General features: G+C 41.1%; 2 protein-coding genes and 1 pseudogene across 2 annotated transcripts; 1 reads left to right on the top strand and 2 right to left on the bottom strand.

Annotated features, from left to right (window-relative positions):
* Positions 1-587: 587 nt before the first annotated feature.
* Positions 588-1,652, top strand: LOC106823299 (trace amine-associated receptor 7a-like). The gene has a single exon (XM_014828880.2). The coding sequence runs from the start codon at positions 588-590 to the stop codon at positions 1,650-1,652; it is 1,065 nt and encodes a 354-aa protein (XP_014684366.2).
* Positions 1,653-13,401: 11,749 nt separating this feature from the next.
* On the bottom strand, positions 13,402-13,994 carry LOC106823300 (trace amine-associated receptor 6-like; annotated as a pseudogene).
* A 471-nt stretch (positions 13,995-14,465) lies between these two features.
* LOC106823301 (trace amine-associated receptor 6) lies at positions 14,466-15,503 on the bottom strand. Its single transcript, XM_014828881.2, has one exon. It carries the CDS (start codon positions 15,501-15,503, stop codon positions 14,466-14,468), a length of 1,038 nt encoding a protein of 345 aa, XP_014684367.2.
* Positions 15,504-22,977: the final 7,474 nt, after the last annotated feature.

Below are 22,977 nucleotides of genomic sequence, written 5' to 3'. Positions count from 1 at the left end.
TTCATATTCTGGACAAAGTTTTTAAGGATAGGCGCTATTTCTGTTTCAAGATATAGTCAAATGTCATCAGGAAATTCGAAGGGAATAAACTTACTGTAGCATAAACATAATTGCTATTTAAAATTTTCTTTCTTTCCATGTCTTGCACTATGGGGATTCAATCTGAAGGGCTTTGGGTACTGGGAATTATTGAGCTACTTTCCTGAGGGGACAGTGTTTTGGGCATTATCCTCACTCTGACAAATTAGGAAAAGAACGCTAATAAAATGTGGCATTTGTACATGCATTAAAGAAAACCTCTTGGAAGACCAACACTGCTCAGATACGAAGAAGGAGGTAATGCAAAGGAAGATTTCTTTTTAACTTAAATAAATATCATTTTATGTAATGATGCAAATTAACTGCTTATTCATTTGGAAGTGAATTATTTTATGAGATGAGGATATGAATCACTTTCTAAACAAGAAAATAAGGATTTGCACTTAGAGACAGGGACAGAATACACCGGCAATTAGTGACATATTGTATATCTCTTTTTTTTCTTTTAAGGACTTTGAAAGACTGAATGACAGCCTTGGCCCTGGAGGATGACAGCTTCTCCAGGTTTCAGAACAGAGACTCCCGAGCAGGGAGTGGCCCCCCCTGCGGCTGTGCAGCTCTGCTACGAGAACCTGAATGGATCCTGCATCAGGACCCCCTACTCCCCAGGCCCCCGCCTGGCTCTGTACGCAGTCTTTGGCTTCGGAGCCGTGCTGGCTGTATTCGGAAACCTCCTGGTGATGATTTCCATCCTTCACTTCAAGCAGCTGCACTCTCCAGCCAACTTTCTCATTGCCTCTCTCGCCTGCGCTGACTTCCTGGTGGGGGTCACTGTGATGCCCTTCAGCATGGTCAGGTCCGTGGAGAGCTGCTGGTACTTTGGGCGGACTTACTGTACGATGCACTCTTGTTTCGAAGGGTCATTCTGTTATGCCTCCATCTACCACTTGTGTTTTATTTCTCTCGATAGATACATTGCGGTCACGGACCCTCTGGTCTATCCAACCAGGTTCACTGCCTCTGTCTCTGGCATGTGCATTGCCTTCTCCTGGCTCCTGTCTGTTATTTTTTCTTCTTCCCTTCTTGGCACAGGTGCAAATGAAGCTGGGCTGGAGGAGCTAGTGAGTGCTCTCACCTGTGTGGGAGGCTGTCAGATTGCAGTGAATCAAAGTTGGGTACTGGTCAATTTTCTATTATTTTTCATTCCCACTCTGGTGATGATAATGGTTTACTCCAAGATTTTCCTCATTGCTAAACAACAGGCTAGAAAGATTGAAAGTCTGAGCAGTAAGACTTCGAGATCGTCAGACAGCTACAGAGACAGAGTGTCCAAGAGGGAGAGAAAAGCAGCAAAGACCCTGGGATTCGCCGTGACAGCGTTTCTGATCTCATGGCTGCCCTACTTCATTGACTCGGTCATCGATGCCTTCCTAGGTTTCATCACGCCCACGTATATATATGAGATACTGGTTTGGGTTGCTTACTATAACTCAGCAATGAACCCCTTGATTTATGCTTTCTTTTATCCTTGGTTTCGAAAAGCCATCCAACTCATTGTCACTGGCAAAGTCTTGAGAGAGAATTCCTCAACAATAAATTTATTTTCTGGGTGAGTTCAAGTTTTAGAATGGAAGAACTAAAAATAGATTCGCAACGAACACAGCTTTGGAGAGAAAACAATTGATTATAAATGCAAGATCTTCTAATGTAAAATAATTGAATTATGCCTCAACTTTGACCCAAACACTTAATTCAGGTTCAGTCTTCTTTGGTAAATATCACATCAAAACCTGATGGTAATGGGAACAGCTCAGCCACGGAGCCAGAAATGCTTCATTTAACACTGGTCTCAGGCTGCTTAATGCTGTCTGAGCTTCGCTGTATTTCCCTGGTTAACAACCCTCCCTTGTCTTATTCTTAAATTTTCTCAAGAGAATATATATAAAAGATCCAGTATTTTTTTTGTTATTCTAAACCTGCCTTTTATTTCTTTATCCTAGTTTAACCCCTGGCGATGTCTTCTCTTTGTTCCTTTGTAATATTTTTCTGTTAAAATGTAAATGCAACTAAGATACTTAGAGAGGTGGTGGCTCCTGGCTCAGGGAGGGCAAAGGACGGAGTCTACGCTGTGAGCTTCAGATTCTCAAGTCCAAAGATGTGATTTCAGAGTCAGAAGAAATCAGTCAAGAGATAGATGTATTACATATAACATCCATTCATTTATTTATAAGGGGAAAGGGAGCTGGCATCATAAATTAGAAACTTCAGTCAGTGAGCTTCTTCCTGTTGAGTAAGGCTGCTCAAAAAAATGACATTACACTTCAGAAATTTTACCTGTTAGCATGTGTGTAAAGCAAGGGTAATATTGTCATCTATTATTATACTTTATCTTAAATTAATATTATTTATTCACTTAACTTCTGCCTTGTTCCAAAAATTATTTACAAGGTCTTAAATGATACACAAGTAGCATAACTTAATGTGTTCAAAAGAAGAAAGAAAACTGAAATGAAGGGCATAAAATGATGACAAGACAGAGCCCAGAAAATGCATTTCATTACGACCCACAAACTTGATTTCAGCAAAAAAGTGAAACTGAATTAGTTACACCATTCACGGTGGATAAAATCCTGCCGGTTATTTCAGAGACGAAGGCTTGTTCTTGGTACTGACCGGAGTGTGCTGTATGTCCCACGCAGGAGGTGAACAAACTACCTGATTCTGCTCTGTTAGTTTTGTTGCAATCAGACATCAAGATTTTAAAATCACGTTATCATATCTTTGGGGAAAGAGTGAATACATATCAAAATATTCTTGCTATTTTTCTCTAACTACTAGCTTGATATAAATCAACATTATGTATTAGACAGCTTTTCTCCTGCTGTCACACAAACGCTTTGAATTGGTAAACCTGTCCCGAGAGAGTGTATTATTTCGGGTTATACGGTTCTTGTGAGGAACCCTCGTGTCTTTATTTGATGGTTAAAGATGATGCAGATGATTAAGGTGGACAAGACTGTTTAGGATCAGTTTCCCACACTTCTTCCACTCTAACACTAAATACCATCAATTTATTTTGATCCTAGTGGTTTCAGTAAAGTACTATTTCTAATCCTGTTCCACAAGCTCTAGAGGAATCATGCTGCATCATTTTAAAGATAAAGAAGCTAAGACCAAAGTGTTTAAGAAATCTCGTGAATGTCACAAAGCTTCTCGATTCACATAAGTACTTCTAACATCTAGTTCAATACATTGACACCTGTCTTTCCGTTATTTTTAGCAGCCTTTCAAATACATCACACAAATCATCTACTTTTGCCACTTCCTTTCCTAGATCAACATACTATTCTATTTTTATAAATGTTTGGAAACTTTTGTTATGAAGACACAGTCTCCTGCCCTCATTGTTCTCTTCTGTGAATACGCTGGTTGTGTGGGGACCAGTCTGTGGCCTTTGCTTCAGTGAACATTTATTGAGTTCTTCTGGTATGCACTACATGAGATTTGGAACAGGATAAAACAATAAAGACCATATACACCTGATAATGTTTTATCTAAGTTACACAACACTCATTCTGTGCTAGGATTGCTTTACCTGAACGAGCTCACCTAACCTTCACAAGAACCCTGTGAGTGAGGGTACGTTATTATTACTTCTATTTTATAAATGAGGAACCTGAGGCATAAAGAGGTGAGTCACCCACCCAAGGCGGCACATTTGTTCAACAGCAGAACCAGCATTCACACCCAGAGAGTCAGAGAGGAAGTGAAGTAACCCCTGAGTATTCCTCCCTCACAAAGGGGCAGGTCGCCCAGCCACTGCGCTCAAGTTGTTAGAGCAACTTGGAGCACAAGATTTTTGTGCAAATTACTTTAAGGGAAAAATTCAATCATCACACTGAAAAACATCTGCAAAGATCCTTGGGGAGATGGAGACATTGAAGGGAGAAATTGATGGTTGTGATATAACATCTGATCTATAGTTTTCAATTGATCTATATTTCTTCATTATGAAAATAGTATTTTATTGTAAAAGCTTTTCCCCTGAGGCCGAATGGAGGGTCGTTTAGATAAACTGCATCTTAATTTCTAAGGCAGGCTTGGTCTGCACATCAAGGAAAACCAGGATCTGGCTGTTTGGTACGTCTTAACCACTGGGTTCCTTTGTGCCTCTTCTCCACAACAGGGCTGTGACATCACACACTTCATCCCAACCACATGTTGTGGGCTTGCAAATTTCCTTTAACTTTTTTCCACGGATTTCAAATATTATAATAGCAATATGATTGTGTTTGCAACTTTTGTGCCCCTTTAGTAGCTCCTGTTTTAACAATACCTTGTAAAGTTTCCCTTCATTTTTCCATGAATAAAAGTTTAAAACAGTAGAGGCTGTGAATGCACATCTGTGCAGCACCCACCGTCTCAGGAACCACTTTGTTCATTGTGTTTGTCACACTCCTCTCTGCTTTCTAATGATGTGTCATGCGTATTTGTTCCCCTCCCCAAATGTGTGTTCCTCAGAGGAAGGTCCTGTTCTTGTTCATTTTTGTACCTCCAACACAGTCCTTCCACTGTCCTTGGAACATAGCAGAGAGTCAATAAATACATGCTGAATAAATAAGTGCATATTTCCTCTAAATATAGAAATACTTTACAAATTGGATAAGAATGTGCACAGTCATGTAAAAGAAATGATCCTTTACGCATCATTCTTTATGTGTGAAAGTGGGTATCATCATCTCAAAGTTGCAGTCACTGCACACGTTAATTTGTGGCTCATGAGACTAACCGTTCATGGAAATGAGTGTTAATGGAATGATACATTAGCCACATTCCCTTTGCCTTCTAATCATTAGGGTGTCATGATAGATTTTCAAAATACTAAAACTGAAAGGAATCTTTGAGATGATCTCATCTAAACCATCCCTTCTTAGATCCAGGCCACTGCCTAAGGAACCTGAGCAAGGCCAGATAGCCAGAGTCTTGTGAATTCACAGGAGGGGGCTGGCCACACTTCAGCCACGTCTGGTTGTCCACAGGCCCGGACTGGGCCCTGCTGGGAGAGCCCGGAGGTCCGCTCTCATCTGCTCTCCTTCTGGCAGGACAGTCTCTCCTTTCTGAGAATCGCCTCCACTCTGCTGCCTGAGATCTGGCTCACCTGCTTCTAGTAACCCAGCACCATCTACTCCTTGCTCTATTTTATATTTATACAAATTTATATATATACATACTTATATTGTGTATGTATATATTATGGTAATTATAACATAGTATAATAAAAACCATTTGTTACAATATATTAATATAGTAATATAATTAATATAGTATATATAATATAGAGAAATATATATGTACATATTATATATACATTTTTCTTAGTTCTAAATAAGTTTTAAAGAACATTTTAGGTTATCAATTACAATTTTAATTTTAACTAGAATTATGGTTCCAAAAATTTCCCGTAACTTCAAAACCACGTCTCGCTGCCTTCTAGGATCTAGTGTGCTGATGAGAAGTTTGTTGCCAGTACGATCTTCATTCCTTTTTCTTAAACTAGTCCTTCCAGCCTCTGTTCCTAGGAGCTTTCAAGAATTTTTTGTACTTGTCTGTATTTAGTGCCTGCATTTTTTCATTTTCCCTCTTTGCACTTGGTAGATACTTTGAATTTGAAGTTTAGACTCTTTAGCCTGGAAGAACCTTTCTCTAGAATCATTTTTGTTATTTTCTTCCGCTCATCCTCTGATCGCTTTTCCTGGATTCAGAATTTCTCCCAGGCTCTATTGGAAAGACCAGTTGTTACCTCCCTGGCAACCTTTTACTGTGGGTATTTTGGGCTGTGTTTTTCTCTACTCTGGTTTTCAATCAGTTTGATCCTATCTGATTTTTGTCTTTCAGAAACTGAACAATTTTTATCTTCCAGATATGTTTTCTGGTGCAATTCACTGGGATTTCAGGAGTAAGGTAAGTAAACTGTGTGCTCAGTTATCTTGACATGGCGGATATTCAGATGGTAGGCACCAATTCAACCATTCCAACCGGGAAAATGTTGAAGTGCTCACATACTGGTTGATAAAAACCTATTGCCCTGAGTCCCCATGCGATCCCTTGCCACCTTCCCCTGCGTCCTCCTCCCAAAACTCCAGGGCTCCTCCTGATCCAGCAACTGAAAGATCAACAAAGGGCCAAGGAGGGCCTCTCCAGGGCCTGCTCTGCCTCTCAGAATAGCATCCTTTCTGACTGGCCATCGCTCGTGTCTTGTCATACGGTTTTCAGTGTTTTGAAATATTGACCCTGAATATTGACCCAGAAACCAAGTGGTCACACTTGGAAGAGCACTTCATCAACAATAAATTTATTTTTGAACATGAAAGCTTAAGTAGGGTAAATGTAAGAATATTCAGAATTACTAAATGAGTGTTTAATGACTTATTATTTACTTTCTAAGAAATGAATGAGATCTCTCAAAATGTGTGGTAGGGTGGTGGGAAGTATTCTTCAAATTATTTAGGAAAAGCATGAAGGACTGGGACTCTAGTCATCAGATTTGTCCTTCCCTCTAGTCTGATTAGGAAGCGTGGCTCATAGAATATGTCACTAGATTTACCATTGATCTCCAAGTGCAGGCGCATGCTCTATAGATGCTCCCCTCTCCATCTTTAATAACACTCTGGGCAGATCTATTGCTTTCCACATAATTTCCAGTGTTCATAAGCCCATAAAAAGTTCTTTCTAATCAAGATTAAAACTTTAAAATCACATCCAGTTTAGCACTCTCATCTTTTCTGTCCTAGTCAGTGCACTCCAGGCCTAGATCTCAGCAACTGGAGGGGTGTAAATCTGCTTTTCCCTTCTTCCTTCTACTCTCCTTTTCTGGATGGAGCAGGAATGGAATAAGCAGAGTGATAATAATGAGACAAAAGTTGTTCTTATTCCTGGTAGTGTTTTAGTCCTGATGGGCAATGCCCTGAATGTGGCAGCCACCCAAATGTAGGCTCTGTGATGAGGTACATGTGTGACTCCTTTTGGGGGAAGCCTGTCCACTGTTGAGATCCCTGATGTGGGTGAGCCACTCCAGCTGACCTCTTCCAACTCCTCCTCAGAGTCTGTCCATGACGGGAAATATTATAGGCTTTTACTTCTGGTGTCCTATTGTCCAGGGGACCACTCCATCAAAGAAGGTACTGACAAGGTGATTCAAGATTTATTTCCCCTTTAGATGTGCTTATTCCATGAAACATGACTGTGTTCATGTTGAGCAGAGGAAAGTAGAATTGGAGAGAGACGGCTGAGAGGAGAAATGGGCTGGCAGTGAGGGAAGCCCATACTGTCACCAATTAAAGTTTGCATGCAATGAGTTGCACGTATTTCAAAGATGCATGAGTTTCATGTGGGCTAGAGGACACATGGAGGCCAATCAGGCTCAGCACTTCTTGGAGGTCTCCCATTTCAGGGTGCACCAAGCATTGTGACACATCCCACACGACTTGCGGAGGATGTTGGAAAGATCAAATCAGTACTGATCACAAGCATCAGGCACTTGAGGATGGGAATGCCTCCTGCAGGGAAGCCTGAAGAACCCAGATGTGCACCGCCTGAGACAGACATTACTATGAGGCTCATTACACAGAGGTCATGACCGCCAAACAAATGTTACAGAGAGACCAATATTGATACCAAATTATTGTGCTCATTTTACTCTACTTTCTCCCTCTCCCTCTAGGATAGAGCAAAAAAAGGAGGGTGAGATAAAGAATGAAGTGTCAGACATACCCTTCCCTTAAAGCCAAGTATTTTAGGTTCAGACCTGGCCAGCACTGAGAATAGCGAGGGCAGGGATAGTCAATTAGACACATTAGAAGAAGACTGAGGTTTTAAACTGGATCAAAATTCAATAGTTAACACTCAGAGTGACTCAACAGCTGTAAGGTCTACCTGAGATCTAGTGTAGGAATGAATAAGGAGGCTTTGCTACGGCACATTTAGAGGCTGTGATTGGAGGAAAATTAATTTTGTTTTGTTTCCTCTATCGCTCAAAGTATTCCATGAGGGTAACACATACTTCTGGGAAATACTTATTCATCACAAATGAGTTATGTAAAGGATCGAGCTGATAACTAACTCAGTTATACACTAACTTGAAGAGTAACTTGAACTGTTATTAGATGTATAATTAATATATTGATTGTGTGTTACCAATGCCAATCGTTGTTCGTTTATGGTTGGACATTTTGACCCTGCTCTGTGTTGGTTACCTCCAGCCTCCAATCCAAGGAGACAAAAGGACAAAACATTTCTCTCCCCTTTCTCTCATTAACAAACTTCTGAGTTTGGGCACTGGAAAGACCTCAGAGAATCATTAACACATCTTTATCCCAGGTCCAAGATAGTGAAGAATGTCTCACACTCTCAGTCATTGGGGAGCTATTTTTTTAATGAACTTTTATATTAGGAATGTCTGAGTAGATCAGAACCTGGAAACGGATTGTCAGATATGAGACTGAAAACTGTAGATGATGCAAGACAACGAAAGTTTGCCTCCAGATCCTGTCCTTGGTGTTAGAGTCCTAACCCCCTGAGAAACGGGATTGCTGCCTAATCTTCACCTTTATCTGATGCAAGTGCGTTTACTCAGCATGGTCTAATGAGCGCAACAGGAAGATCACGCACGTGCAGGAATTTTAGAGGCCGTAGGAGGAGCCTCTGATTTACACAGCATCTCAGCATGGGGCTGGCTGCTCTCCATAGACCTATCCGCAATATGAAAGCATAAAATAACCTAGAATCTGCTAATAACTTTCAATTATGTAGTTAAAAAAAAAGTGGAAGTGGAGGACAAGCCTTATCTTTCATCGTAGACATTTCATGTCGGTTTCCCTGGGTGGTTGATTTCTCGGACATCTGCTTCCATCGGATCACGTCAGGGCTATTATCACTCAGTATTACGTCACTGGCCCTAATGCTCAGAGTTGACCAACGCTGCCCTGGCTTGTTTTGAGGGATGTAATAAAAGGCTTACCTGCTGAAAATACCACCTTTGCTATTAAATACTAATGGGTCAGGTCAGTGGTGCCTAGAAACTTGGGTTTCAGAAATAATAAAATTGGTTAAAACAATTTGGGGAACCCACAGACAATTGCCAAATTTTAACTTTGCCAACTAGGGACATGACAAAGAGCAGCAACAGCAGCATGACAACTTTAGGTACTTAGCCATAATTTCATAAAAGAAAGGTACATTTTAATATCAAAACTTAAGGAAGAATGTAATCTAAGGGACAGTAACATAAATTAAATAAACTTTAAATTCTGAGATACGTGTGTCATTGTTCTTAGTTTTCTCTTTGTCCCCTGACCAATGAGAACTTTGCCCAGTCCAGCACCGATTCCCAGACTGCACTTTCACACAACTGGGTTAAGATCCAAGACAACACCAAAATGCATAAATATTGAGAAATAACTTTAGAAACATGCTTCCTTCTGCATAGGTTCCTTGCACCTTCTGGACTCCTGGCCTTCACCTGAGAACTCTGCCTTCCAGCTGGCAGATGAGGGGGTGGGCCTCCTCCTGTGCCTCCTTGTCGTGTTAGAGCATCTCCCTTCCTCCTCCCTAAAACCCCCAGTGCCATCAGACTATGCCACCTCTGCCCCTCTTCAGGACTGCCAATCACTGACCCAGGGTCCTCCCTCCTTCTTCACCTTAACTCGAATACCCAGCACTCTGCCGCTGTCTCCAGTTCTACTCTCAATAGACACAAAACGTCAAACATAACACTTGCTATAAAATGTGCTTTAGAAATGTCACCCCAATAGTCACCATAACAACCCCATGAAGAGGTGGTACTGTTATCCCCACTTCACAGCTGAGAATACTGAGGCTCAGGATAAGAAGTTGGGCAGAGCTGGGTTCAAACCTAGGCAGACTGGGTCCAGAGTCCATGTTCTTGACCCTGTGCCGAGCTGCCTCTAGGGTCCTGGAAATCCTCTCCTTCAAGGTCATCACCTCCCCCAACCTCAGTCTCTCACTCATGCGGTCATAACCAGGACTTGTAATTCACAGGCCACAACCTCTTCTCTGAAACCCTTGGGACTTCCAGAAATCACCGTATTTTTATTTGGAAGGCACATCCATTAGCTATTTTGAATGTAGCAGTGAAGTAGGAGAAGCACTTGTAGTCGACACATTACTGTCTCTGCACCAGAGCAGGGCTACTCAGACAGAGAGGCAGAAAGGAACACCGGAAAGGACCTCATCTCAGAGTTTGTCACCAAATCAGTTAGGCACTGACTGCCAACGTTACAGCTTTTGGAATTTCAGCATTTGGACTGTGCGAAAGCTTGAAATCCCTCCTCTGTGTGGTCACCGACTCCTGCCTCTCAGGCTCATGTGCTCTGAAGAGCCAGCTACAGGTCACTGTTCACCTGCACCTGCTGGAGGGCCTCACTCACCTCCCCACCTGCTTAAACACCCCACCCATCATTCCAGTCACTCCTTAGAAGTGAAGCTGAGGGGCCGGTCTGGTGGCGCAGTGGTTAAGTTCGCACGTTCCAATTCGGCCACCCGGGGTTCCCCTGTTCGGATCCTGGGTACGGACGTGGCACCACTTGGCACACCATGCTGTGGGAGGCGTCCCACATATAAAGCAGAGGAAGATGGGCACAGACGTTAGCTCAGTGTCAGTCTTCCTCAGCAAAAAGTGGAGAATTGGCGGTAGTTAGCTCAGGGCTAATCTTCCTCAAAACAAAAAAAAAGTGAAGTTGAACTTGGAAGAAAAGATCATCCACTTGCTCCTATTATCTGCATTAATGATTCTTACATTATATCTGTCTGTCATCTATCCAGATTATACTATGTTATTGGTTACCATATAGTAACCCAGTGCTAACTCTGTGTTAGCTCCTTTTCCTACCTTACCCTCACTTGTACAGCCCTCTGTTGTGGGTACCATCACGCCCCTCTTAGAGATGAGTGATCTGAAGCTGGGGGATGTTAGGCGAGTTGTCCAAGATCACATGACCAGGGTTTGTCTTCAGTACTTTCTGGTTCACCCCTGAGCGGTGGTTCTCTAGGAACACCGCCTTCCTGTCTCAGAAGATGGGCTGTTCCTACAGCTTGTCCCCGACACATCTACTGTTGCTGTTTACCACTTTCAAGAAATGCTATAAAGAATAGAAATAAAACACAAATGGAATGCAGACTCAGCAGCTTCCACAGCTCCTGAATACAGCACATAATTAAGAGAGAGGAATAATTGGAGAATGTTAAAGACCTGCTGCAAAAAGTTATCACAAATACTTTAAGATATAATTCCTAAGATACTTCCATCACTTTAAGATGTAGTCACTAAAACATACCAGTGCAGGTGCAATTTAGTTTCATTAGGTAAGAGAAAATATACCAGAGATATATACTCAAAAGATAATATCCTAAAACAAAACAATGATATACACAGGCATGCCTAATTCAATGCTCAGATAAGAACAGAGACATGTACTGGTAATATCAATTTTAATATGTTTATTTCATCCCAAACATCATGATGGTAAATGACAAAGTAAATCCCGCTATGCACACACACTGTGCATTGCACATAAGGTTAGACTTTGTAAAAGCATGTAGAAGTATATGCCTACGTGGGGGCCATTGACATATGCTGTTTTATAATCTGGGTCAGGGTTTTTTCCGTTTTTTTGTGTTTAGTCAAAAGATGCATTATGGTTTTTTTTCCATGTCAATTTATATAGAACTTGTTAGCACTTTTTAATGTCTTCGCTACATTCCATGACATAGTTGGAGCACAATTTATTTAATTTATCCCATATTGATCTACGTATTTCAAGTTCATAATTAAGAGTTCTACACTGAATGTCCTAGTCGTGTTTGCTTCCTTGTCTGATTCTTTTTTTAGGATTACTTGCTAGAAATGGAACTATAGAGTCAAGTGACATGAATGATTTAAATTTATGTAAATATTTTAATTCACCTCAGAAAGGAGAGACTGAATCATGTTTTCCTGAGATGCACATGATTGTGCTCACCTCTTGTTGATTTCCCACACGCTAATTAACATTGGGTCTTATTGGTGTTTCTGATATTTGCTCAGCTGATGTATGAAACCCTACTGCATTCTTATTAGCATTTTTTTATTATTTATACATTTGGCATTTTAACGTATTTATTAGCCATTTATATTTCCCTCTGTATGATTGCCTGTTTATTTGTTTAGTGGAATGTTCGTCTCTGTCTTACTGTTTTGTAAAAAGCATTTATATTTTTAAAGATATTAATTCTCTCTTCATTGTGTATGCTGCCAATAGTTTTTCTAAGTTTGTCTTTTTTTTCCTTAACATGGCTTTTGTGTGTGTGTGTGTGTGTGTGTGTGTGTGTGTGTGAGGAAGATTGTCCCTGAGCTAAGACCTGTGCCAGTCTTCCTCTTTTTGTATGTGAGACACTGCCACAGCATGGCTTGATGAGCAGTGCATTGGTCTGTGCTCAGGATCTGAACCCATGAACCTGGGCCAACAAAGCAGAGCCCGTGAACTAAACAACTATACCACTGGGGGGTCCCAGCTGTGTTTTATCTCAAAGTTTAAAGAATTTAAATGGAATGTATGAATTTATATGAGTTTTCTGGTATAATTCCACCAATGAAAAATTATAAAAGCTATATTTTCTCTAATTTTTTAACATCTGTAAGAAATCAGTTTTGATTTTGTGAAATACATGAAGCAGGATGCTTAACGATATTTTCCAAAAAGTTATTTGCCTCATCAACATTTCTTGCATAATCCATCCTTTTCCCATAGCTCACAGTACATTGTTATTTTTAATAATGTACAATGTATAAGCTCTGGATAGTGTTTACACAAAACAAATGACAGAAAATTTCCTCCACCAAGACGAGAGGGTAAAACAACACATGAAATGAGGGAACAGCCACAGGAAAGGACAATCACTACTGTGGAAATTGTACCACCTGCTCACGGTTATTCCCACATTTACAAGATCTCCCCAATTATATAAAGGGAGTCCTGCCCAGAGGCTGGAAAGCTGCTGGATGAGGCTCAGAGAGCTCTCAGAACCCAGAAAGACGGGACCCCAGGAAACCAGCTGCTGACATGACAGCAAAGTTAACTGAGTCCAGAGAGAGACGGGGACACAGACCTTCTCAGGGAACAGGGAACAGGAGCCTCTGACAGGGACAGAAAGGGACCTGGAAAGGAGGCCTGGAACAGGAAAATAACAACTGACAGAGCAGGGGACAGCCCAGATTTGAGGAAATTAGAAATATGAACCTTGTGTCTACCATTATTTAGACCAGGAAATTCCTGGTATGTCACCAAATACCTCAATTTGAAATTAGGCCTATTTAGAAAATAAAGTTATGGTTAATAAACTGTCTTTTAATACTTGGCCAGTTATGAGTTTTATTGCTCTCCTAAAATAAAGCATAAATCAAAGGATTTACAGCAGAATTATAAGAATTGAGCCAGCAAAATATTTCATAAACATATGAAGGTGTTATAAAACCCAAAAAGGAATCAAATGAGTGAATCAGTCACATACTGTAACCATGAGATCAAAACGCTACCACCATGATGCCAGGGTTTTAGCTGCTCTTCTCTCTCTCTTTGTCACACTGGTCTTGGAAGTTCCCAATAATGATTCTATTGTCTTTGAATAGTTTCAATCTTTTTAGCCTGTTTTTTAACCAGAAGGAAAATATTAATGTACAGAATCATCTTAAGAAAGCTACGTGGAAAATAGAAAGTCTATCAATGTCCAAAATTCATTTATAACCAACTGACAACCACCTACACAGCTGAGGGAATTCACTCATTCCTCTTCCCATTGTCATGGGCACCCGTGTAGAACAGGGCACCACTGTACGCAAGGGGTAGGATCCAGGAGACGCTGGAGCAAATTCCTGATGCAGACACTGGACAGACAGTACGCATTATAGATTTCGTTGCTACCCAAAAGTTCTCCTTGGGAAGACCACAAAGCAAAAAGAAGCAACACCCCAGTGAAAGCCAATCACAGAGGCATTTTTGACAAGTTGGGAGTGAATAGAAAATGTTGTAAGGAAGAGGAAAACAATCAAAGAAAACAAAGATGTTTTCAGGTTACAAAGGGAAGAGTCAATGGAGCAGAAGAGAAAAGGGAGGGAGGGGAGTGTCTGCAGGGAGCGGGGTACGCTGAGCTCCGCAGCAGTTAACAAACGGGGATTTAACGTTGATTAGTCAAATAAATGTCTTTGGAGAAGTGACGGGGAAAGGCATATCCTAACAAGACTGGAAAACATTGATTCATCCTGTTAAACTTAAAGAGCAATTTGTTTTCTCTCTATTAGTTTTCTTATTTGACTTTTAAAAACTCATTTCATTTAGAAAATGTAAAAATATCTTCAGCTTCCTCGGTACAATAGCTCATCTTTGGTCAGAGAACAGATTCATGCTTGCAGAACTGTCCTGGAAAACCTGACCACTCACAATCACTTTGATGGCTTTCCTAAACCAAGGATAAAATAAAGCATAAATCAGAGGGTTCACAGCTGAGTTATAATAGGCCCCCCAACAGCAAATCTCATAAATATAGGCAGGGGTTATGAAGCCCATGAAGGCATCGATTAATGAGTCAATACTATACGGTAACCATGAAATCGTGAATGCCACCACCGTGACACCCAGCGTTTTAGCTGCTTTTCTCTCTCTCTTGGCCACTCTGGATTTATAACTATCTGACGATGATTCCGTTTTGCCACCAGTACTTTCGATCTTTTTAGCCTGCTGTCTAGCCACCAGAAAAATATTACTATAGAGAATTACCATAACAAGCGTAGGTATAAAGAAGGATAGAAAATCTATCAACACCCAGTTTTGATTTACAACTGTCTGACAGCCTCCTACACAGTTGACAGCACTGGATAATTCCTCCAGCCCATCGTCATAGGCACCTGTGTAGAACACCGCACCACTGTAGACAAGGGGCAGGATCCAGGAGATGCTGACACACATCCCTGACACAGACACCGTGAACTCGGTGGGATAGACCAGAGGGTCAGTGACAGCAATGTACCTGTCGATGGAGATGCAGCACAAGTGGAAGAGAGAAGAGTAACAAAAAGCCACATCACAGCACGTGTGGAAAGTGCAGAAGCTTCGCCCAAAGTACCAGCAGCTCTTCACGGACCTGACCATGCTGAAGGGCATCACAGTGACCCCCACCAGAAAGTCAGCGCAGGCCAGAGAGGCAATGAGAAAGTTGGTTGGAGAGTGCAGCTGCTTGAAGTGAAGGATGGAAATCATCACCAGAAGGTTTCCCAACACAGCCAGCACAGCGCCCAAGACGAAGACGCCGTACAGAAGGACCCGGGGTCCGGGCGAGTAGGGAGTTTTCACACAGGATCCAGTCACGTTCTCATAGCAGAGCTGCTCCACTGCAGCGGGGGACCAGTGGTCACTCATGATGCTGCTGTTGACATGTGGAGAACTCTTTCCTTCTTGATTATTATAAAGAACATAGGATTCTAATTTTCTACATTCCTGGGGGAAAAAACATATGTACCCCAGGATACCTGAGGAAATTATCAGATATTATTACTAATGGTTTTTCAATTTTAGATTTTTATTATAAATCTCAAGTTTTTCTATAACAAAATAAAATCGAACAAAAATTAAATTATACAAGATTACTGGATGTTAATTTCAAGTAATTAATTCATGATTGCCTTAATTTGGTAAAATTTCCTTTTAGTCGTAGACATAAATTTTTCTTTTTTACCTCCAGAGTTCTTCTTTGCAACAGGCACTGATGTGGGAAGGAATTACACAGTTGAAGGATCACCTCCTGTTAGCTTTATCTCTATGTCGTCTGACCTGTGTTACTGCCTATAGCATGCACTCCTTCCAGATAAATATTTGCCATCGATGGGAAAATCCCCAGATGGAATCCCTGTAGTTCAAGGTGTGAACTTGGAAGATTATTTTCAATAGTGATTATTAAGAAAGTTATTCTACAAAACATGTCTTTATATGACATTAGCTGAGCCATTATCTTTTTTGGGGCCAATGAGTTCTCTTTTCTTAGTGTGCAGACTTGAAGTTTTCCCCTTTTTTCAATCCACCTTACTGGATTTTGGTTACAGAGATACAATTAGGTACAAGCATTGAGAGTCAATACTTGGTTTTTCTCTCCTGTTAAGAATCATTTTTGCATCTGCACTGGCCACCAACAAGCAGAAATGTAAGCACACATTGAGGACAACTTGAGATTGAGGAATTACATTACACAAAAGAGTTGAAAAACAGCATGGTATGCAGACACACCAGCGTGTCTGAGGTACCACCACTGTCAGTGCTGGAGGAAGCAGATCCATTCTCCTTTCCAGACCTTGTTGCTCAAAGCACATCTGCAAGCTCTCTCCATCCACATGAGAAAAGGACAGTGACCCCTCTGACTGTACCTTTGAGGTTCCAGGTGATAGAACTTTCTGTTCCCAATGCTAAAAGAAGTCAAATAAGAAATGTTGAGCAGAAAACTGGAAACTGGGAACACATTTTTTGGTAATTTCCCATCTCTGGAATGTTGGCACACTGCAGAGCAAGGGAAAGCATTACCCAGCTTCCTCAAAGAAGGGCTCAAGACTCTTGCCACTGCAGGGCCGGGACCTTATTGATATTCGTGAACTCACTTTTCAAGTTATAAAGTGCCATAGGTATTATTACTAATCCATCTGGCCATCTGATTCCTAATCAAGAAAGTTAACACTCTTTTTTTTTTAATTTTTATTTTTGGATGTACATCATATTTCAAATTCTGGATACATTACATCGTGTTCACCACCCGAACACTAATTACAGTGCATCCCCTCACATGTGACCCTAGTCACCCCTTTTGCCCTCCCCCCACCCCTTCCCCAATGGTAACCACCAGTCCAATCTCCAATGCTATGTGGTTTTTTTTTTGTCGTTTTTATCTTCTACTTATGAGTGAGATCATATGGTATTTGACTTTCTCCCTCTGACTTATTTCACTCAGCATAATACCCTCAAGGTCCATCCATGTTGTCACAAATGGCTGGATTTCGTCGTTTCTTATGGCTGAGTAGTATTCCATCGTGTATAAATACCATATCTTCTTTATCCATTCGTCCCTTGATGGGCACCTAGGTTGCTTCCAAGTCTTGGCTATTGTGTATAATGCCGCAATGAACATAGGGGTGCAAGTATCTTTATGCCTTTGTGTTTTCAAGTTCTTTGGATAAATACCCAGCAGTGGAATAGCTGGATCATATGGTAGATCTATCCTTAATTTTCTGAGGATACTCCATACTGCTTTCCATAGTGGCTGCACCAGTTTGCACTCCCACCAGCAGTGTACGAGGGTTCCCACCTCTCCACATCCTCTCCAACATTTGTTGTTTCCTGTCTTGTTAATTATAGCCATTCTGACCAGAGTGAGATGATACCTCATTGTAGTTTTGATTTGCATTTCCCTGATAGCTAATGATGTTGAGCATCTTTTCATGTGCATGTTGGCCATCTGTATTTCTTCTTTGGAGAAATCTCTGTTCAGATCTTTTGCCCATTTTCTAATTGGATTGTTGGGTTTTTTTGTTGTTGAGCTGTATGAGTTCTTATCTGATATGTGGTTTGCAAATATCTTCTCCCAATTGTTAGGTTGTCTTTTCGTTTTGTTGATGGTTTCCTTTGTTGTGCAGAAACTTTTTAGTTTGATGTAGTCCCATTTGTTCATTTTTTCTTTTGTTTCCCTTGCCCGATCAGACATGGGACTTGAAAATATGCTGCTCAGACCAATGTCATAGAGCGTACTGCCTATGTTTTCTTCTAGAAGTCTCATGGTTTCGGGTCTTACATTCAAGTCTTTAATCCATTTTGAGTTGATTTTTGTGCATGGTGTAAGGGAATGGTCTACTAAGAAAGTTAACACTCTTAACCCAATGATCTTTCAGATTATTCCTAATATTTTCTGAGAGTCTGATTTTGTAGAATAATGTCAATTGCTCACCCAGGCAAAGGTTGAGGCCTGGCTTTCTCAACGTCATCATTATTGGCATCTGAGTTCAGATAACTCTTTGATGTGGGGATCTGTCCTGTACATTGAAGGGTGTTTTAACCACACCCCTGCTACTAGATGCCAGTAGATTCCAGTAAAATCCCCCCAATGTAAAAACCAAAGTGTCTCCAGACATTGCCAAATGTCCTCTGAGGGGCAAAGGTCTTCAATGGCCTGTCTCAGTGAAAACCATTGTTCCTGGCAATAAAAGAGTATCACATGATACAGCCGTTTTGGGGAAAGAAATAACTTTATATCTCCCTCCATTTTTCTGAGATATATTCATTAATTCATCCATTCAATACGTTTTTATTGAATGCCAGGAGCTGGCTACATAGTAATGAACAAAACAATGTGATGTCTTTCCTCATGAAGCCTGCGGTCTCAAGAGGGAAAGAAACCTTAACAAGTAAACAGAGACATGGATCTATGAATACAAATTGTGAGAAGGATGATAAAGGTGAGTGACAATAGCCAGTGATGACGCAGTAAGCTCCGAGAGAGGCAAGTGTAGACAGAGTGGTTCCTACAAATGGGGTAATGCAAAAATGCTGTTTCAATATTTGAAGAATTTTCAGGTAATATACACTAGGAAGAAGGAAATAGAAAAGGAGTGGAACAATAGATGGGGTGTTCAGACCTTTCCTAGCAGAGGGAAACTTAACTCAGTAGAAATAGTGTACCCCCAAAAGAGAGAGAGAGATGAGAGCCTTGCTGTGGTCTGGAAGTGGCGGGATGGGGGGAGGCCTGGAGCTTGTTCCAGGAAGAACATGGACAGAACCCTCCACCTCCATAAATTAGTTTATAAACAAAGAGCTCGATATCTTCCAGTTTCTACCAGCTGTAACGTTCAGTTATTCTGTCTGAGCTAATTCTCAGGATATTCAGTCAGGATACATATTGTTTCTCCTTTTCGCCTGTCCCCCACAACTTTCAGGGCCCCATTTGTGACAAGTGTAGAAAGTGCAACTGAAATCAACAGAATCGAAACAAGCTGAGAGTGATGAGCTTTGAGCCTTGGCTTGAGAGAGGACAATCATTAAGGAAGGAGTCTAGGGTGCCCAGCCCCACCCCTACAGCAACATGAGATGGACCCAACAATCCAAAATGGAACCAAGAGACCAGAGGGCCTCCCCAATTGATTCAAGTAATTAGACTGCATCCTCAGGAAAAAAAATCAGCCATCTAATCAATGCTTTGTGACCTGTCAGACTGAGGAGCTGATGTATTAATCAGAAAGAGTTTAATTAATTAGAGGTAGAGAAAGAAACAGCCACTAATAAGAATTTGTTTGCACAACTAAGGATTCAGCTACTCAGACCCAACAAAAAAATAGACACAATGAAGCAAAATATTTCATAGAAAAGTAGGAAATAGGAAGGGAATTGAAAATAAGATGTACCTAGTAGTTTCAAAGACTAATCCCAATGGAGGAATGAGAAGGAGAAATAAAACTCCTAACTACAGCATTGTAAAAAGGCTGCCCCTCAGCCCTGAGGGCAAGAGATTCCGTGCTCATGGATTGGAAGAAAAAACATAGTGAAAATGACCATACTTCCTAAAGCAATCTACAGATCCAATGCAATCCCAATCAGAATCCCAATAACATTCTTCATGGAAATAGAACAAAGAATCCTAAAGTTCATATGGGGCAACAACATATCCTGAATAGCTAAAGCAATCCTGAGAAAAAGAACAAGTTGGAGGCATCACAATTGCTGACTTCAAAATATACTGCAAAGCTACAGTAATCAAAACAGTATGGTACTGGCACAACAACAGACACACAGAAAGTCAAACAGAATTGAAAGCCCAGAAATATTACCACACATCTACGGACAGCTAATGTTCGACAAAGGAACCAAGAGCATACAATGAAGAAAGGAAAGTCTTGTCAATAAATGGTACTTGGAAAACTAGACAGTCAAATGCAGAAGAGTGAAAGTAGACCATTATCTTTCACTATACACAAAAATTAACTCAAAATCTATTAAAGAACTAAAGCTAAGATGTGAAACCATGCAACTGCTTGAAGAAGATATAGGCAGTGCACTCTTTGACTTTGTTCTTAGAAGGATCTTTTCGAATACCATGTCTACTCTAAGAGAAACAAAAGAAAAAAATAAACAAATGGAACTTCATCAGATACTGGCCTTGGATTTAGGGCCCATCCAGGCAACAGAGGGTAATCTTATCTCAAGAACCTCAACTTAATTATATCTGTAAAGATTCTCTTCCCAAAGAAGGTCTCGGTCTAGGGGTTAGGAGGTGGACGTATCTTTCTTTTGCTGGGGGGGGGGGGGGGGGGAATGGGGTGAGGAGAGGAGAGTTACCATTGAGCCTAATAGAGAGAGGAACGTGAGCTCCTTTGTGAAGATCAGCAGGTGGTCACCAAGACCAGAGTTTGCATCATCAGTTTTTGGGCACAGAAATTCAATTCTGTATCCCAAATGCACTGGCTAAGCACTGAGTGTCATAATAACCTTATCTATTTACTGCCATGTTTGTTTAATAATTTGCCACATTCAGGCTACTTAATTATAAATCACCTAGGTTAGAAATTTATTCACCTACTTCACTGCTATATTCAAAATAGCTAATGGATGTGCCTTTCTAAATAAAAACATTCTGATTTTTGGAAGTCCCAAGGATTTCAGAGAAGAGGTTGTGGCCTGTAAATTACAAGTCCTGGTTATGACTACGTGAGTGAGACTGAGGTGGGCAGAGGTGATAAGCATGAAGGAGAGGATTTCCAGGAACCGAGAGGCAGCTCAGCACAGGGTCAAGAACATGGACTCTGGACCCAGTCTGCCTAGGTTTGAACCCAGCTCTGCCCAATCTCTTATCCTGAGGCCTCAGTATTCTCAGCCATGAAGTCAGGATAACAATAGTTCCTTGTTCATGGGGTTGTTATGATGACTACTGGAGTTAATATTTCTAAAGCACATTTTATAGCAAGTGTTATGTTTTGCATTTTGTGTATATTGAGAGTAGAACTGGAGACAGTGGCAGAGTGCTGGGTATTCAAGTTAAAGTGAAGGGGGAGGGAGGACCCTGGGTCAGTGATTGGCAGTCCTGAAGAGGGGCAGAGGTGGTACAACCTGATGGCACTGGGGGTTTTAGGGAAGATGGAGGGAGATGCCCTAACACGACAAGGAGGCACAGGAGGAGGCCCACCTTCTCATCTGCCTGCTGGAAGGCAGAGTTCTCAGGTGAAGGCCAGGATTCCAGGTGTGGAACCTACACAGAAGGAAACATGTTTCTAAAGTCATTTCTCAGTGTTTATGCACTTTGGTGTTGTCTTGGATCCTAACCCAGTTGTGTCCAAGTGCCGGTCTAGGAATCGGTGCTGGACTGGGCGAAGTTCTCATGGATCAGAGGAAAATGAAAGAAATAAGCACAGTGGGACAAACGTCTCATGATGGGAAGGTTATTCAATTTACAGGACTGTCCTTTATGTTTTAATGATGTCTTTGCTATACATTTGATATTAAAATGTACTTTGCTTTTATGAAATTATGGCAAAGTACCTAAAGTTGTCATGCTGCTGTTGCTGCTCTTTATCACGTACCTAGTTGGCAAAGTTAATAGTTAGTAATTATCTGTTGTTTTCCCAAGTTGTTTTAACCAATTTTATTATTTCTGAAACCCAAGTTCCTAGGACCCACTGTGGTAACCCACAAGTATTTTAATCACAAAGATGGTATTTTAGCAGCTAAGCCCTTATTAAACCCCTCGAAAGAAACAGGGCAGCATCTGGTCAACTCCAAGCATTAAGCACAGTGACGTAATACTGAGTGATAATAGCCCTGACGTGATCCGATGGAAGCAGACGTCCAAGAAATCAACCACACGGAGAAAGAGACATGAAATGTCTATGAAGAAAAAAAAAGGGTTGTCCTGCACTTTTCCACTTTCTTTTTTTGCTACATCATTGAAAGCTATTAGCAGAATCTAGGTCATTTTGAACTTTCATATTGGGGGATGGGCTATGGAGAGCAGCCAGCCCCATGCTGAGATGCTGTGTAAATCGGAGGCTCCTCCTAAGGACTCTAAACTTCCTGCATGTGCGTGATCTTCCTGTTGTGCTCATTAGACCATGCTGAGTAAACGCACCTGTATCAGATAAAGGTGAAGATTAGGCAGCAATCCTGTTTCTCAGGGGTTAGGACTCTAACACCTAGGGCAGGATCTGGAGGCAAACTTTCGTTGTCTTGCATCATCTAAAGTTTTCAGTCTCATGTCCACACTTGACAATCAGTTTACAGGTTCTGATCTTCACAGATATTCCTAAAATAAAAGTTAATTAAACAAACCATGTCCCCAGTGACTGAGAGTGTGAGACATTCTTCACTATGTTGGAGTTGGGAGAAAGATGTGTTAATGATTCTCTGAGGTCTCTCCACTGCCCAAACTCAGAAGTTTGTTAATGAGAGAAAGGGGAGAGAAATGTTTTGTACTCTTGTCTTCCTGGATTAGAGGCTAAAGGTAAAGAACACAAAGCAGGGTCAAAGTGCTCAACTGTCACTGAACGGTGGTTGGCTGATAACACACTATCAATATACCTAGTTAGCAGTATAAGCAATTCAAGATATTGCATAACTGTATGCTGCCCGCAGCCACAAAGGGCAAGGAGTGACAAGTAACTTCAAGGCTACTTGGTTATTTAAGCAATCAAAGTTTATTGATAAGGGGAAACAGAATGAGGAGCAATGATAAAGGGGAACAAGAAATTGGTACTTACAACACCCACACCACAATCAGCCGGGGAAGTCCCAATAGTTTGTACAGCGGGTGGGAGTGCCGATTATCCAGGTCTGAGGCAAAGCATCCTTTCCTCAGCGAGACTCCCAATTGTTCTAT

Source organism: Equus asinus, chromosome 24 (genome assembly GCF_041296235.1).
Source record: "Equus asinus isolate D_3611 breed Donkey chromosome 24, EquAss-T2T_v2, whole genome shotgun sequence".
NCBI classification, from domain to species: Eukaryota; Metazoa; Chordata; class Mammalia; order Perissodactyla; family Equidae; genus Equus; species Equus asinus.
This window is presented reverse-complemented; position numbering and strand designations above follow the sequence as displayed.

Excerpts from the sequence above, each read along its gene's own strand:
- LOC106823301 (XM_014828881.2), bottom strand. The coding sequence starts at position 15,503 with ATGAGTGACCACTGGTCCCCCGCTGCAGTGGAGCAGCTCTGCTATGAG.
- LOC106823299 (XM_014828880.2), top strand. The coding sequence starts at position 588 with ATGACAGCTTCTCCAGGTTTCAGAACAGAGACTCCCGAGCAGGGAGTG.